Here is a 17,005-nt window from a genome sequence, read left to right as displayed (position 1 = left end):
CTACCCAGTGAACTACAGCCTGGCAACAGCCCAATCCGAATTCAGCTTAAAAGGTATTTTCATATTATAAGTTGGGTGTTTCACAAAAGCAGCATTTAAACAAGAGACTTACAACCTTCACTGCGCCAATGTTTGTTAAGCCAACACTTCCTTTTAAGAATGGGAAGGCAAATGCTTGACTTATACATCACTGTGACAGGCCTGAGGCAGGGTACTTTGTGGAGAAGGAAAACAACACTAAACAATTCTTGAAATGTCATTTCACTTGGATTCCTCTATAATAATCTTTTGATGTACAGTCCACTGCACAGAATAGTTTGTAAGCCTCATTTATTTGATAATACTATCCTTACAGTAAGCTCACAGGAAGTAGAGAATCCATTGTTTCTGCTGGTCCAAACGCTCTAACCCTGGGGGCTCCCTCTCAGAAAACATATCAATAATGACAGATGAAAAACAATTCCAGGGAGTCAAAAACAATTACCTGACTGGTTTTTCACAGTTGGTTCTAACATTCTTCATCCATTCCTGCCATTATATTTTCATAAATATGCTGCATACCTAAAACCCTTTGAGGAAAGCAGTGATAGCCCTACATTAAAATCAAGTATGGAGCAAGCTTCCATTCAAATTGGTATAATGAATGTCAGAAATGCAACTTCAGAAAAACATTAGAAATGTACCGAACTCAGCAGATAAATGTATGGCTGGTGTAGAGTGGGGCCATGTTGGCCAAGCAGCAGCTTCAATTCCAGGTCTTTGTTGATTTAACCGATCTCAGCAGGATGCAGTTGGGGCACTACAATTGCTTCAATGCTCCCTGGGTTAGGGGAGGGGTTAAGTAATAAAAAGAAAATCAGCCGGCGTTCTCACTGCCATTGACTATCCAGTGCCCTCTGCTGGAATGTGTTTGTCTGGGGATATGAGTAAGAATAGGCTTGGGCTTGGCTGGGATGTCCTACCATGATTTTAAAGGCTATTGGCACTCAATGACTAGCTTCACACATGAAGGACAGTCAGCTATTGAAGCACTGGAGGATAACCAATGTGAGAAGATTCAAACCCCCGTTTCAGTTGACATCTTCAAGATAGGGAAAAATTAGAAAAAAAAATTTATACATTAGATAGACATTTTGAAAGTTTATTTAAAAAAAGATCTTTTAAAAGGGCCTTGCATGTTGTTTAATATTCTCCATTGCAAAAATGGTCCAAACATTGAGAAATCGTTAAAAAATAACAGGTTGCAGTAAAGCAGCAAATTTCAGAAGGACGGGTTTATTTCTGGTTATTAACTGCTGGGGCTTTATTTCAGCTATTGACTTCAGATGGTGAGATGCATTCGGTTCAGCTGCAGACAGCTTCTAATTGCTCAGTTTCTTCTATGGCCACTGTCTCTATGATTGTCTCTTCCCTTGTTATGGCTGACTTTGTCATGGTCATTTTTCCTCTCTTTATGCTTGATGCTGTCACAATGTGAGTCCCGCTCCTCTCTCTTATTGCGATCGTACTTCCTGTATTTTTCTCTGGCATCATACTTGCTGTCAAACCTGTCATCTTTTCGCATTTTCTCTTGTTCACGCTGCCTTTCCTCATCATATCTCACCTCTCTCCCGTCACTGTGAGTGGGCCTTGTGTCTCTTTCTGACCTTTCATTGCAAGATCCTCTGCCATTTTGATCATCTCTTCGCCTTTCTTCTCTCTCCGAGTTCCTAGACCGACTCCTCTCGTTGTGTTTCTCTCTGGTTCTCATTTCGTCAGCTCCATCCATGTGTTTTCTTCCATCTCCTCTTCCTCTTTCTTCATTCCTGCGATCCACACTGCAATCCTGATGAGTGTCCTGGTTTGTACTGGCATATTTTTCATATTCTGCATCCTCTCTTTCACTCTTCACTCTTACAAGGGGTGGAAGGGATTGGTTTCGGCCAGAGTTCTTGGCCAATTGCTTGGTTGCTCGCTCCTCGGCCTCCTTCTCCAGCTTGACTTTTTTCTCCTTTTTCTCTTTCTTTTTTTTCTTTTTCTTTTCTGGAGAACAAACAAATGTTCTGGTGAATTCTGGCTCACAAAAAGGGGCAATGTTAGCCTCAATAAATAAAATTACTCCTCTTTCCAACACACACTGTCAGCATCAAGAATTCTCGGGTAGGGTGTAGCACAGAAAAACTCTGCAATCTGTGCCAACCTCAGCAGACCACTAGCATTATCATTTCATTTCTCACATTGGTCATCTTTGTAACCTTACTGACCAAAATTGTCAATTTATACTGAATTGGAGGCCTTTTTGTGCAGTGCTTCATTAGGCACTCCGAACTGGACTGAGACCGGCCAAATGTATTTGATGCAGCACTCTCTCTCACAGTCAGTGCTATCAGACGGTTTGCATCCAATCAGTTTGGCCTGGATTTTGACCAGATAAAGAGGCGAAAAACTAAGTCACTAACTCTCTGCAGATATACTTTGAATATCGGACTGTGGCTACAACTAGTCCACATTATAGAACCAGTACACCAGTGAGAGAGTTGCTGTAAATCAGCAACCATGAACTCTTCCGTCACCTAATTTGTCCAAACCAACGTTTTGGCAAAATCCTATCCCTTAAGCCATTGACCCACACATTTCACTTCACATACCTTTCTTCCGTTTTTTAGCTGGCACTTCGCTAATATCCTCGTCAGAGGACTCTGAGGAAATTGGTGCTGAAGGGGATGCTCTTGGTGCGCAGCCTTCCTCTCTCAGTCTTTTTGTCACAACATCAATGTCATCTCCATCCTTTGGAGGACGGTAATTGGACACATGGTCAACACGGATCGTCCTTCCCTTAATCTAAAAGGCGGGGATACACAGAAGTTACAACACAGAAATGGGAAAACTAGTCCATATAGCAGATAGTTCTAATCAAACCATGTTCCTATAACCCTTCAAGTGTCTATGGTTTCTTGTTGCTCAAATACTGGAGACAGTCTGTTTCTATCTATCTCATGCCATGCTTTCACGAGTTAGCATATTAAGTATTCTGCATGACTGACTGAACTAGGACCTCACCCTCGTGGTCAGTGCATACTAACAACACCAGCAGATAAGAACACAGAATGAATATCAGCATTTTCATAATACTGGCATACGATAACATGACAAAGATGATCAAAATTCAAATTCATTAAAATAAACAGGCAGGAGCTTTATTTAATTCTTAAACCTCATATTAATAGGAAGCAGCAAGAAGATATTTTTTCAATGCAAGTTTACAAAAACTGCTTTGAAACACATACCCTGTGTTATGTAACATTCATCACAGAAAGCTTTGATCTTCAGGACACCATGCAAAAATATAAAATGAAATTAGCTTTAATCATATCCCATTGTAACCATCTGAATGGAAATGCTATCAAATAGTGACCAGGCACTCTACTGCAAAAGAAAAATAAACAGGTGCAGTTGGGAATTCACTTTTACTTCTCGCCGATCCTGACAATGGTCGTTACGTGCTGGGACACCAACCATGACAACTGTTACCATGGTTTTACTAGTTTTGTATTTTGCCAGTTCTTTGTGACGCATCCATATTTTTCTTCAGAGTTATTGGCTACACTCTGATCGCACTATATCGAATTTAATCACGACAAAGAGAATATTACTTCAATGTGCACAATATTACCTCAGCTATATCTATCACATATATTTTATCAAATAATAAAACAATTCTAATGTCCTTTACTCTGACATTCATATTAGTCAATTTTAAACTTAACCACTAAAATCTCTCCAGTACTTAAAAAATACTAATATGTTTTCTTCAATGTAAATTTTAACATGAACTTCCCTCATGGCTCAGTAGTAAAATGTATCATCCTATGTGGTACTAAGCAAAACAAATCAGGAAGACCCCAGGTTCAATCTTAAACTGTGGTTCAGTAAGTCCTATTTTCTTTGTGATTCTATTGTTTTGCTGTGTTGGAGTGTGGATAACTTGCATAAACTAAAATTTGCACTTAGGCCAACACTGCAATGTGATCTCATTGCAAACTGGAAGTCACAGTTTAAGTAATTAACAGATTTTTTTCCTGGAGAAACCTTCGTGAACTGCAGCAGTTCAAAAAGGGAGGTGGGGCAATTCAAGAATGGCGAGAAGATGTAACCAAGCTTGGGTTTTAGAAGCCTGTAGATTGCAGCAGGATTGTAGCCTTGGGAGATGAGGAGTTTCACAGTCCTGAAGCCCAGGGAAAAGAGAGCACAATGAATCCCGATTCCAACACTGGGAGATTGAAGAGCATGTCTGATGCTATACACGGAGCTTATGAGGAACATTAAAGTTCGGAGCAACATGGCCATAATAGCATCAATAAAATAGAGAGGAACAAGGGATACGATGAAGAGGAATGCTGAAGGCAGAAAAGAAAGGAGTGTTGCCTATCGGATATGAAACTTTTTCTTGTATCTGGTCTAAGAGTAGAGTCCCGTTGTCAGATCACTGGAATATGTTCACATGCTCATTGAAGCTGTTGATTTAAACTAGATATAGTATCAGCAGCAGCAATAAACAGATGTTGCCTCCTTCACTACAAAGGATAGGAAACCCTCAGTATATTTTATAAATTAATAGATACAAATATTGCCCCCCTTTACTGAAGCTGAAATATGGCACTGCTTTTTTAAGCATCAGTCCACTATCAGAGCAACTTAAATTTCATTTTAAAATCATGCAATAAGTTTGCAAAATCTATATATTAATGTTGCAAACAGCTACTGCCCTATGGTTGCATTGCTACCCTATTACAAGTCGCATTTCTTTGCAGCTACACACCAGAGTAACAGTACTACAGAAGCTTCACATTCTATTGTACATTTCAACCCAGATTATTTATGTAGTCACAACTTCTGAAATGTTAAATTATTATAAATTTTGAATCTGAAGTTGCAATTCTAATCAATTAACCTCTAATTAGTCACCTTGTTCAGAAATAATTAAATGACTTATTTAATGGTCAAGTGAGCAGCTGAGCTCTATGGTGCAAAAAGGTGTCAGGTTTGATCATGAGTTATCTGGTTGGAGTGGCAGCAGAGGAACTATAATTAGCCTCAGCCAGGGCTAACTCACGTATCCAGGGGCAACTACCAGAAGGACTGAAGATAGCATCCATGTCCATAAAACCTTCCAAGGTTTACATATATAAATGATCACTTGGAAAAAAACTATCCGAAGATGTCACTGACCATGGATCTGTAGCCAGAATGAGTCAATGCCTTCTAGAATTATGGGCAAAGAATAATTTTTACGTGGAAAGTTAAAGGAAGGGGCTTAAATCAGATAGACTCCCTGTCTGAGAAGTGTATGATCTGCTACAGGAACTGGCAAACATGCTGTTTTCTTGTATCATACATCTTCATATGTTCTCTGAGATACTGTTACAAGAAAAGCAGACGTAGATTGCTTTCTGATTTTTACACTGATTAAATCAGGTAAAATACTAACTAATTGTATGTTATTTGTAAAAGCTGGAATTTATTTTTTACAATTAACATTATTGTGGACACAAGGCAGTCTCATTTTTGCATATGGAATACTTCCAAAATGTTTTAATCTTGTAATTTTAAGTCTGACTTACCAACAGTTGAGAAAGCAAGTATATCATCTGACTTTGCAAATGTTGTCCCTGGAAGAGGCCAGATATAATACCTATGGTGCAGAGAATCTTTATATGGTGCTCATTCTACTTTCATACCCACCTTGATTCCATTAAAATTGTCTACAGCCAAAATAGTGCTTCTCTGATCCTCATAACAGATAAAGCAGAAGCCTTTTGATTTCCCAGTCTTCTTGTCTCGAACTAGATTGATGTTAACAATCTCCCCGTACCTGTCACATGAAGATTAATGGTTTACTGTGTTTATTTCATCTCTCTTACAGCACTTACATCAGACGTTACGTCTCACCAGATACTCCACTGCTGTCTCATCTTTAAATATCTCCTCAGTAGACCTCCCACTCAGGGTCAAGGAGTTAGCCTCTCTGATCCTCCCCACCCCCACCCCCACCTCCCCCCCCCCCCCCCCTCCCAACCCCACCCACCCCCACTCTCCCACATTCCTGGCCTCCCACTCTGGCTTACTCTCTTGAATGTCCACTCTTGTGAGCAAGGCATTCCCCATCAGCATCTCATCCAGGAGAGATCTGCCAACATACTTGGCTTGATGGACCCGTGGTTCACAGATGGTGAATCCTTCTATTCGGAGGCTGTACATTTCATTGTGTCATCTTCCCAAACTATCCAGAGCAGTTGCGTGGCTATCATTGCCAGATGTCTACTGGGTCTCTCCCCATCCTCTCCTGGTACCTTTTCCCATCACCCTTTTCTGCCTCTCATTTAAAGTTCTTAGAGCAGACTTTCCTCTGCTGCTCCGACTGCTTTTGAGCAGATCTGGGGCAGGCAAGGGAGGAAAACCAGGCAGGGTGCTGTTACTCTGGCCCTCTGCCACCCAATGCTACTTCTGCACATTCTTGCTGGAAGTGACGTCAACTGAACACAGTACATCTCACCCTTATCCTACACAAACTCTATTTCATTCCAACTTAGACACCAAATCCTCCTCACTCTTGATCTCCACTCCTGTCCATGTACTTAATTCTTGTCCTTGTTTACAAATCTCTCCATAGCTCATTGACCATCTACACAACTTCCTACAGTCTTAAAGTTCTCTGGCATTCTGTACAACCCAGTCCCTTTTACTGTGTTTCTTTGTGTGTCAGATAATTCAGCCATCTTGGTCTTCTCTGGATCTTCCTCTCTAAATCTTTTTGTCTTGCTCCTTTCTTCCCTGCTTCGAAAACCTTTCTGACCATGCATTCGGTCACCTCTCCTTGCTCTTCTACTCATGCTTGGTGTCTGCTCTCTCTGTGAAGTGCCTTGAGAGGTGTTATTACATTAAATGTGTTGAATAAATACACAACATTGTTATCAAACTGCAGGAAGGTGTTAAAGCTGTGAGATTGTGCCATCTACTGGCACAAACCAGGTAATTTTCACCAATCCTGAAATGATAAACCAAATCAAACACACATTGTTGATGATACTGTTTTTCAGACAATAAAAGAAAGATTTGTGATTATAAAGTACCTTTCAAGGTCCAAAGTGCTTTAAAGCTAATGAAGCATTTGTAAAATGCAGTCACTGTTGTGATGTAAGTGTGGCAGCCAATTTGCACAGCAAGCTTCTACAAACAGCAGTATGTCTGCTTATTAAATAGTTGAGCAATACGGACCAAGAAGGTTCCAGATTTAATCTCCAGTGGTGTGCACTGTTAGGCGGTCCCAGTTGAGGCAGTGGTAGGGTCTACTACAATTGGTCTCAGTACCATTGCATCTGAGAGGGAAAAATTAATCAGTTTTTACTCCGACTAGCCAACAGACTCTGCTCTAAGTGCAAAAGGGTAAATATCAAGCGTGGACAAGACTGAGTTTAGGAGTGCTGCATCCATGGTTAAATAGCCTGGGCACTTGGTTGAGGAATTCAAGTGGAGTGTAGCTGTGGACTGCATACCGGCGTAATACCTACAGTCTCAGGTGGTGGAGAAAGTGAGTAGCAAAATGGGCAAGGAAAAATAATACTTACTGGGAAAACACACAGATAATGTCTCCTTCAGTTAATTCGTAGGGCAAGCCACCTAGGAACAAGAAAACAAAGCGTGCTTACAGACAAAACCAAACCCTCACAGCTGATGTTTGTACTACCAAAGCCCAGGAGTCTGTACAATCAGTACCATACTCAGCTTAATAAATGTAAGATCTGAGGTAGATGTCATACACATTTTCCAACAGAAATGTATGCCATTTAACCATCTGGTTACATAATCTAAATTTTCATTATGTAAAGACATCAAAACCATTCTGTTAATATCTAATCAGCAGTCATTTTCCATGTGTGGGGTTGAAGAGGGTTGAAGACCCTCAGTGAATAATGTAGTGTTTATGTTCAGCATAATGTGAAGCAGTGTCCCCTGAAATACGGTCCTGATAACAAAATATCTTGCATATGATTACATAAACAATATGTTTATTATTGGCATTCAAATCCTTATACCTATTGCCCAGGAAAAAGCACAATTAACAGTTTTCACTCAAAGCAATAAGCATTAAAGAACTTTTTAATGGAATGTCAAAAAAAATCAAATTTTCTCCCTCACCTTTCAGTCCCTTCCACTTCTCTGAAAGTGCCCAACTGAGCAGTGATACTGACACTTATTTACTCAGTAAATAGGCCACAAACATACCTGTCACCACCTTCAACACCTCTTTGTCCTTTTGTCTATGACATCTTTTGGCTATCTCCACCTATCACTGGCCCTCTATCCAGCTCTACCTGTCCCACCCCCCCTTAAACCAGCTTATATTTCACCTCTTTTCTATTTTTACTTAGTTCTGTTGAAGAGTCATACGGACTCAAAACGTTAACTGTGTTCCTCTCTGCGGATGCTGCCAGACCTGGTGAGTTTTTCCAGGTATTTTATTTTTGTTTTGGATTTCCAGCATCCGCAGTTTTTTTGCTTTTATACCTGTCAATGGCTTGTATTCCACTAACACAGCTGTGAAATCTCACACCCCCAGGGTTAAGTAGCAAGAAATGACTGTGAGAACCCATCCTGTTCCATTTCACAATATCACTAAACCCTATTCACACCTTATCCCACTTCAGGTTGTCACCTTCAAAGAAACCCTAATGCCTAAGAAAGACTGTGCCAATCTGCACTAGAAATGACTAAGATAACACCAACTCTGGTAACCCCCCCCCACCCTGCTCATTAAATATCTTTTATTTTCTCAGTCCTCCCACCTGTCTCTATTTTGATTTTTGTTTGTAAATTATTGGAATGAGAGGCAGTAGTGTAAATAATCCAGTGGGCAACCAAGTGGCAAGGAAGGTGGCAGTGTACAATGAAGAGGTGGGCTTGTAAGCAGCACTGTGGACAACAGGAAAAATGTGGCAGGTCACTGTTTGCAATCCTTCATCATCTGTTAACCTGCTCATTTATTAATATTTGATGTTCCATTTATAATTCCTATTCAAGGTTGAGATTGATAGATGTTTGAACTTCAAAGGAATTAAGAGATATGGGAATCAGGGATATGGGGATCAGGCAGGAAAAGTGAAGTTGAAGTCAAAGATCAGCCTTGATTTTATAGAATGGCCGTGCAGGCTCATGGGGCTGAATGGCCCACCCCATTCCTATTTCTTATGTTCTCACATTCACCAGAGTTGGATTCATGTAGGAAAAATTTGGAGTGAAACCTTATAGGATAGGATGGGATTAAAAGTTTATTCTTTAATACTCATATTTTTAATAACACAAGATTGGTGTGTTTAAATATATGATACCAAAATCCACATCCAGGGGTAACAATAAACAAACAAGCGTTGGAGGAAGTAAATGTTGAAAAAAAACTTGCATTGTTCAATCTTTAAAACATTTTCTAATTGAAGCACTTAAATTGCTTAATTGTAAAAAAATCTTCTGCCAACAATGGGTTACAATAAAAGCTCTCCTTTCATCTAGTTTACAACTGTGGGCAGCAACTCTTTACAAGGAGATACCTCCTGTGAAATCATCTTAAAGGAGTCCTCTGTAGTCAGCAGAGGTTAATCCTCGGCTCAGGCAATTCCATTAGATCCAACAACAGTTGAAGACTTTCAATATCTGAGATTAGAATGGAAGCATTCCAGTCTTGGGGCAGAACTGATTGACAGGTCAAATTACTGAATGTTTTTGACTGTAGGATATTAGAAAGGCTGTTTGTGCCTTAGTTTTTGATTAGGCATGGCCATGGGAGCAGAGAAAGAACTTTGGTTGGAGAAGTCAAAATGAATCTGGTTCAGTTCAGAGAGACATTTAGCACTTGTCATGACAAGTTAATTCAGTAAAGTGAGTTTTTGAATTACAAGAACGACAGTGTAAATTGGTAAAATAATGGATGGGGAAAGCTAGAAGAAATAGAGAAGGGGAGGCCTGATGACTCAGAAAGGATAGACTACCACAGGGAAGGTGCAGAAGGCATAGGCAATAGATGCCATTCACATTGCAAAGGGAGACAGCTCACTGCTGAAGTGAATTTAAATTTACTTCCATAGTACATTTAATTTTTGAAGCAAAATGGTTTTAAGCCATTTTATTAATAACAAACATTTAAACAGAGAACGTACAATTACTATTTATATGCAACTAGGACTGTAGGACTTTAATATTAAACTGAATTACATTAAAGTTAACATGACTACACTTCAATTCCAAAAGCTTAGTTATTTTAACTTTTGTAATTGTTACTCGGAAAATTATGTTTTCATTACATGAACAGAATTAGGGAAATGAAGTAGCGCTGAATTACAAATTACGAACCCTGATTATTCAAGAGTTAAAGAAGTTTCAACCAATATTTTAATTCATTCAAGCAGTTGCCAGTTGGGGATTTAATCAAGGACAACTGGAGTGAGTTAAATATGCGCCATGCATTAACCCAAGACAGGTATTAGTTATTCCTACATTTGGTTTTAATACATCGGTCCTGTAACCATCTCTCTTCTTGCCAGGAGGTTTCTAGTGTTCATTTAGGAGTTGCCAAGGTGGTACATATGAAATCAGGAATGTGTCCTCAGAGGCAGTGTGGTGAAATGAGCCAGAGACTGAGTTTCAGGGAAAACATGTCCAGAACTGTGGTGCACAAGGAAAGATAGCAAGTAACCCCAACTCACACAGCCCCTTTCTTTCTGTTCATCTTTCTACATAGAAAATCTGCTTTAGACCTTCCCACTTAATTCTGGAATTCAAAAATAAATTTTGTTACCCCTTAAGATTAACAAGAAAATAAATCCAATTACATTTAGATTTTAAACAAGCAGAAACTATGGGCCACAAGTTACTGAGGCCACTAAAACAATGATAAATTGGAACCTGGAAAAGTTTTCACTTACCCAGAAAGATCCAGGCACTGTCCTTATATTCCGAGTGCCAGGACACTTTATCTTGAACACCCAGCTCCGCCTCTCTTGCATTTAGCTCATTGATGAGCTTCACTTTCGTGAGTGGACTAAGTACAGGGATTAAAAAAAACAGAACGACTGATTAGACCATAAAACCATAAGACATAGGAGTAGAAATTAGGCCATTCGGCCCATCGAGTCTGCTCCGCCATTCAATCATGGCTGATAAGTTTCTCAACCCCATTCTCCCACCTTCTCCCTGTAACCTTTGAACCCCTTACCAATCAAGAACCTATCTATCTCGGTCCTAAATACACTCAATGACCTGGCCTCCACAGCCTTCTGTGGCAATGAATTCCATCGATTCACCACTCTCTGGCTAAAGAAGTTTCTCCTCATCTCTGTTCTAAAAGGTCTTCCCTTTACTCTGAGGCTGTGCCCTCGGGTCCTAGTCTCTCCTACTAATGGAGACATCTTCCCCACGTCCACTCTATCCAGGCCTTTCAGTATTCTGTAAGTTTCAATCAGATCCCCCCTCATCCTTCTAAACTCCATCGAGTATAGACCCAGAGTCCTCAAATGTTCCTCATATGTTAAGCCTTTCATTCCTGGGATCGTCCTCGTGAACCTCCTCTGGGCCCTCTCCAGGGCCAGCACATCCTTCCTGAGATACGGGGCCCAAAATTGCTCACAATATTCTAAATGTGGTCTGACCAGAGCCTTATAAAGCCTCAGCAGCGCATCCCTGCTTTTATATTCTAGTCCTCTCGAAATAAATGCCAACATTGCATTTGCCTTCCTAACTACCGATTCAACCTGCAAGTTAGCCTTAAGAGAATCCTGGACTAGGACTCCCAAGTCCCTTTGCACTCCAGACTTCTGAATTCTCTCCCCATTTAGAAAATAGTCTATGCCTCTATTCTTCCTACCAAAGTGCATGACCTCACATTTCCCCACGTTGTATTCCATCTGCCACTTCTTTGCCCATTCTCCTAACCTTTCCAAATCCTTCTGCAGCCTCCCCACCTCCTCAATACTACCTGTCCTTCCACCTATCTTTGTATCATCTGCAAACTGAGCCAGGATCCCTTAGTTCCTTCATCTAGATCATTAATGTATAAAGTGAAAAGTTGTGGTCCCAACACTGACCCCTGCGGAACTCCACTAGTCACCGGCCGCCATCCTGAGAAGGACCCCCTTATCCCCACTCTCTGCCTCCTGCCAGACAGCCAATCTTCTATCCATGCTAGTACCTTGCCTCTAACACCATTGGCTCTTATCTTACTGAGCAGCCTCCTGTGCGGCACCTTGTCAAAGGCCTTCTGGAAGTCCAAGTAGATAACATCCATTGGCTCTCCTTTGTCTAACCTACTCGTTACTGATTGTAAGATGTATCGAGGCTATGGTGCTCAAACAAAACAGTGATTTGCTGAGTCTATGTGCTTCTTCCACTGATGGAGTCTTTTATCACACCAACTGACGGAACATTTTAGGATCGCCACACCTATATTCCATCATCAGATCACCTATTTCTAGCTCCAAAACATCACTCTTCTGTCTCAACTTCATCCCTTCAGGCTGTGCGCTCCTCAATCAGATTTTGTCACCCCCAGACTTGGTTTCTTCCATGCTTTCTCTGTCTGCTCCCAGATTCCACTCCACATAAACGCTAACTCACTCCAAACTCTCTTAGCCACAATCTATCCTGCATACAGTCATGCTCAACAACTGCTCTAGTTCTCCTCAACTCAACCAGGCATCTGGCTTACAACGCATAACTTTCCAAATTCTGATTCTTGTTTACTAATTCCCCCTTTGCCTCACACACCACTGCTGCAACTTCCCTTCATTGCCAAGTTTTAGAATCTGGACTACTGTGTAACCCTCCCCCTCTACTAGGAGACAGAGTGTTCAGCCATTTCACAACTGCATCTCGAAATTATCTTGCGGAACTCCTCTGCCTCTTGTCATCTGTACTTGCTTTCAAAAAAATACTCTCAAATTATTGCTCAGGTTTGTTCCTGTTCCTACTCTATATCTGTATCTCTGTGAAGTGCTTAGGAATATTTTGCTGTACTGTTACACTAAGCAACCCCATACCTGCTAATCCAGAACATTCAGAAAAGCCAACATACAATGAAAGTTGACACCTCAATAAAATTTTTTTACATACAGCAGGAAAGCAGTACAGAATTTAGGTAATTCATCAAAGCCACTGAGTTGTGAGTGAATTTAAATTCCTTTTTATTACATTGGATGTCAAGGCTTTTGTATTACCTCCTCGACCTCTCTGCAGGGTGAACCCAGAGTCTCAGAGAATTTTGCTCAAATGCTTCTCTTTGTTCAACTCAGTGGCACTGCCCTTGCCTGGATCTACTTTTACCCTGGCTACAATTGGATTGGTATCTCTAGCATTGGCATCATCTCCAGATTCCTCCAAGGATCCAGCCACCTTGTTGCAGTCATCAGTCGCTGGGTCAGTATCCTGGAATGCCTTCCCTAACAGCACTGTGGGTGTACCTACATCTCATGGACTGCAGCAGTTCAAGAAGGCAGCTCACCACCACCTTCTCAAGGGCAATTAAGGATGGGCAATAATTGCTGGCCTAGCCATGAATTAATGAATAAAAAGAACTTTGGTTGGAGAAGTCAAAAAGAATCTTGTTCAGTTCAGAGAGACACTTACACATGAATGAATAAAAAAAGTCTCTCATATGCACTTGCATCCATCTTCAGCCAGAAGTGTTGAGTGGATGATCCATCTCAGCCTCCTCCTGAGTTTCCCAGCATCACAGATGCCAGACCTCAGCCAAAGTGATTCATTCCATTCGATAGCAAGAAACAGCTAAAGGCACTGGATACTGCAAAGGCTACGGGCCCTGACAATATTCTGGTAGTTATACTCAAGACTTAAGCTCCAGAACTAGCTGCACTCTCTAGTCAAGCTGTTCCAGTACAGCTACAACACTGGTGTCTACCCAACAATGTAGAAAATTGCCCTGGAATGTCCTGTCCACAAAAAGCATGACAAATCCACTCTAGCCAAGCTCGGGAGGCGTTGTTGACAGTGCAATCAAGCAGCATTTACACAGCAACAACTTGCTCACTGATGCTCTGTTTGAATTCCGCCAGGGTCACTCAGCTTCTGACCTCAATACAGCCTTGGTCCAAACATGAACAAAAGAGCTGAACTCCGGATGTGAGGCAAGAGTGACTGCCCTTGACATCAAGGCAGCATTTGACCAAGTGTGGCATCAAGGAGGCTTAGCAAAATTGAAGTCAATGAGAATCAGGGAAAAAAACTCTCCCACTGGCTGGTGTCATACCTAGCACAAAGGAAGATGGCTGTGGTTTTTGGAGGTCAATCATCTCAGCCCCAGGGTATCGCTGCAGGTTTCCTCAGGGTAGAGCCCTAAGCCCAACCATCTTCAGCTGCTTCAATGACTTTCCCTCCATCATAAAGTCAGAAGTGGGCATGTTCCTTGATGACTGCACAATGTTCAGCATCATTCGCGACTCCTCAGGTACTGAAGCAGTGTATGTCCATATGCAGCAAGACCTGGGCAACATTCAGGCTTGGGCTGATATGTGGCACAAACATTTGCACCACACAAGTGCCAGGCAATGACCACCTCCAACAAGAGAGAATCTAACCATCGCCTCTTGACATTTAATGGCATTTCCATTGCTGAATCACCTATTATCAGCATCTTGGGGGTTACCACTGAACAAAAATTGAACTGTAAGAAAAGCAAAATACTGTGGATGCTGGAAACCTGAAACAAAAATAAAAATTACTGGAAAAACTCAGCAAGTCTGACAGCATCTGTGGAGAGAAAGACAGAGTTAGTGTTTCGAGTCCGTATGACTCTCTTGAACTGTACCAACCATAGAATAATGCAGCTACAAGAACAGGTCAGAGGCTGGGAATTCTGCGGCGAGTAACTCACCTCCAGACTCCCAAAGCCTGGCCACCATCTACAAGGCACAAATCAGGAGTGTGATGGAATTCTCTCCACTTGCCTAGATGAATGCTGCTCCAATAGCGCTCAAGAAGCATCAAGGACAAAACAGCCAGCTTGATTGGCACCCCATCCACCACCTTCAACATCTACTCCCTCCAGCACCAATGCACAGTGGCAGCAATGTGTACCATCTACGAGGTGCACTGCAGCAACTCACCAAGGTTCCTTGAACACTACCTGCCAAACCCATGACTGCCACCATCTAAAAGGACAAGGGCAGCAGATGCATGGGAACACCACCACCTGGAAGTTCTCTCCAAGCCACACACCATCCTGACTTGGAAATATATCACTGTTCCTTCACAGTCACTGGGGCAAAATCCTGGAACTCCCTTCTTAACAGCACTGTGGGTGTACCTATACTACATGGACTGCAGTGATTCAAAAAATCAGCTCACCGTCATCTTCTCAATTAGGGAAGGGCAATAAATGCTGGCCCAGCTATCAACACTCAACATGTGAAACAATATGTATATGGATCTCACTACCACTACTCCCACACCTCCCCCACCCCCGCCCCATGATGCTGATGATGAGGATCACAAAATCAACTGCTCTCTGAGCCAACACACAAGCAGAAAACAGACTGCTCTGAACACAAACCTTGGGATCACACTAACTTGCAGAGACACTCAATAACGTTTCCTTCTCTGGATCTGTGAACATAAAATTGAATCTCGTCTAACCCTTTGTAACTGTACTGAAAGGAGGAGTTTACTTTATCTGACAGAGGAAACTTTCATTGATTACACTGTGACTCAACAACCATCAAATTGTTAATCAATAGAAACTCTATTTAAATATATTAATTTCAAGTGGCTATTTGGCCAAGGCTGGCATTTGAAATGTGGCTCGGTGTTCCCCAAGCTACATGCTCTTGTAGAACAGTAACACACACAACAGACCTGGACAACAATCAGTCCAGCTGATCCGATGGGAGATGGGATTGTCTGCTTTGGGTGCAAACTATCCTCATTTCAAAATGAAAGAAGTCCTGTACTGAAAGTTGAGGGCACATTACACTCAGATTATATGAGAAACCAAAGTGTTTCCCACATGGTCTAAAGCCATTTCAGACTCCTGCATGAGTTTGCTTTCACTTTAATTCACTGTCACTCCTTTCCCATTAATTCCCAGAGTGAAGTTGTTCACTGTTTTCTCCGATGGATTTACTTTGTCTCTTTTACCCTGCTCGCCTTCATTTCTCCCAGGCTCTGTACTTTCCTAAAAAGGAAAGTTCATCTCTAACATCTTCCAATGCCCCTTTGAATCAGTGTGCTGAGTGTTCTTTTATTCACCAGATTACGACACTTCCACTGTACTCCTCACAAACTGTGTAAAATCTACACAGGCCAAAGGGAAAGGTGATGAGGAGGGAGAAGAAAAGGGAAACACAGAGAAAAGGGCTTTAGGACATTTTTGAAAGCAGGAAGATGTAATGCAGAGGTTAAGTTCCAAACGGTAGAAGCACAGTGGCTGACAGAACACCAACCAACATTTAATTTGTCATTTGTGCTCACATCAAATTATAGCTTCTCCGCACGGTTTTACTGTTAATGACAGATTCATTCCGCAACCAAACTTCTGTTGACTAACAATTCAGCTCAGATGCCCTTGAGCCACCTTCTACTCTGCCCAGGGCACTGTCATTAATCACCTTGACCCTCCTATTTAAAATAAATTCAACAATTAAGAGTTGGTGCTGAGAACAGGCTCTGTGTCGGCAGCAATGCTCGGAAATGGCTGCAGACTCCAAAATACAAGATCCCTCAACTGAGCATCGTGAGATCAATAACAGCCCTGAGAAATCTCTGGTGCTCGCGCCGGACAGAGGATTTCCTCTCTTTAGTGAACGTATTTCTTAAACCAGGGGCCCCCCGACGCCAATCCATTTAATCCCCAACTCACTTCATTTTGCAGCAAATCTCCAGTTGGTGCTTCAGGAGCTGCACTTCCAGGGGAAGAGCCGGGAGACAGGCAAGAGGAGCCGCTATAGGGGCGCGGGGAGCTCCGCCCACA

General features: G+C 41.7%; 1 protein-coding gene across 2 annotated transcripts; it reads right to left on the bottom strand.

Moving 5' to 3' along the window:
* Nucleotides 1-1,125: 1,125 nt before the first annotated feature.
* On the bottom strand, nucleotides 1,126-16,971 carry rbmx2 (RNA binding motif protein X-linked 2). Of its 2 annotated transcripts, none has more exons than XM_078547105.1 (6): nucleotides 16,895-16,971; nucleotides 10,953-11,068; nucleotides 7,605-7,656; nucleotides 5,722-5,851; nucleotides 2,628-2,820; nucleotides 1,126-2,022 (listed from the first exon to the last, which is right to left on the bottom strand). In XM_078547105.1, the coding sequence occupies exons 1-6, from the start codon at nucleotides 16,897-16,899 to the stop codon at nucleotides 1,370-1,372; spliced, it is 1,149 nt and encodes a 382-aa protein (XP_078403231.1). In that variant the 5' UTR covers nucleotides 16,900-16,971; the 3' UTR covers nucleotides 1,126-1,369. The 2 variants fall into 2 exon arrangements, with proteins under 2 accessions (XP_078403231.1, XP_078403230.1); XM_078547104.1 differs by lacking the exon at nucleotides 16,895-16,971 and adding an exon at nucleotides 14,912-15,087.
* Between the last annotated feature and the right edge of the window lie 34 nt (nucleotides 16,972-17,005).

This window comes from Cetorhinus maximus, chromosome 8, assembly GCF_964194155.1.
Source record: "Cetorhinus maximus chromosome 8, sCetMax3.hap1.1, whole genome shotgun sequence".
NCBI classification, from domain to species: domain Eukaryota; kingdom Metazoa; phylum Chordata; class Chondrichthyes; order Lamniformes; family Cetorhinidae; genus Cetorhinus; species Cetorhinus maximus.
Note: the sequence above shows the minus strand (reverse complement) of the source record. Positions and strands in the feature narration are given on the sequence as shown.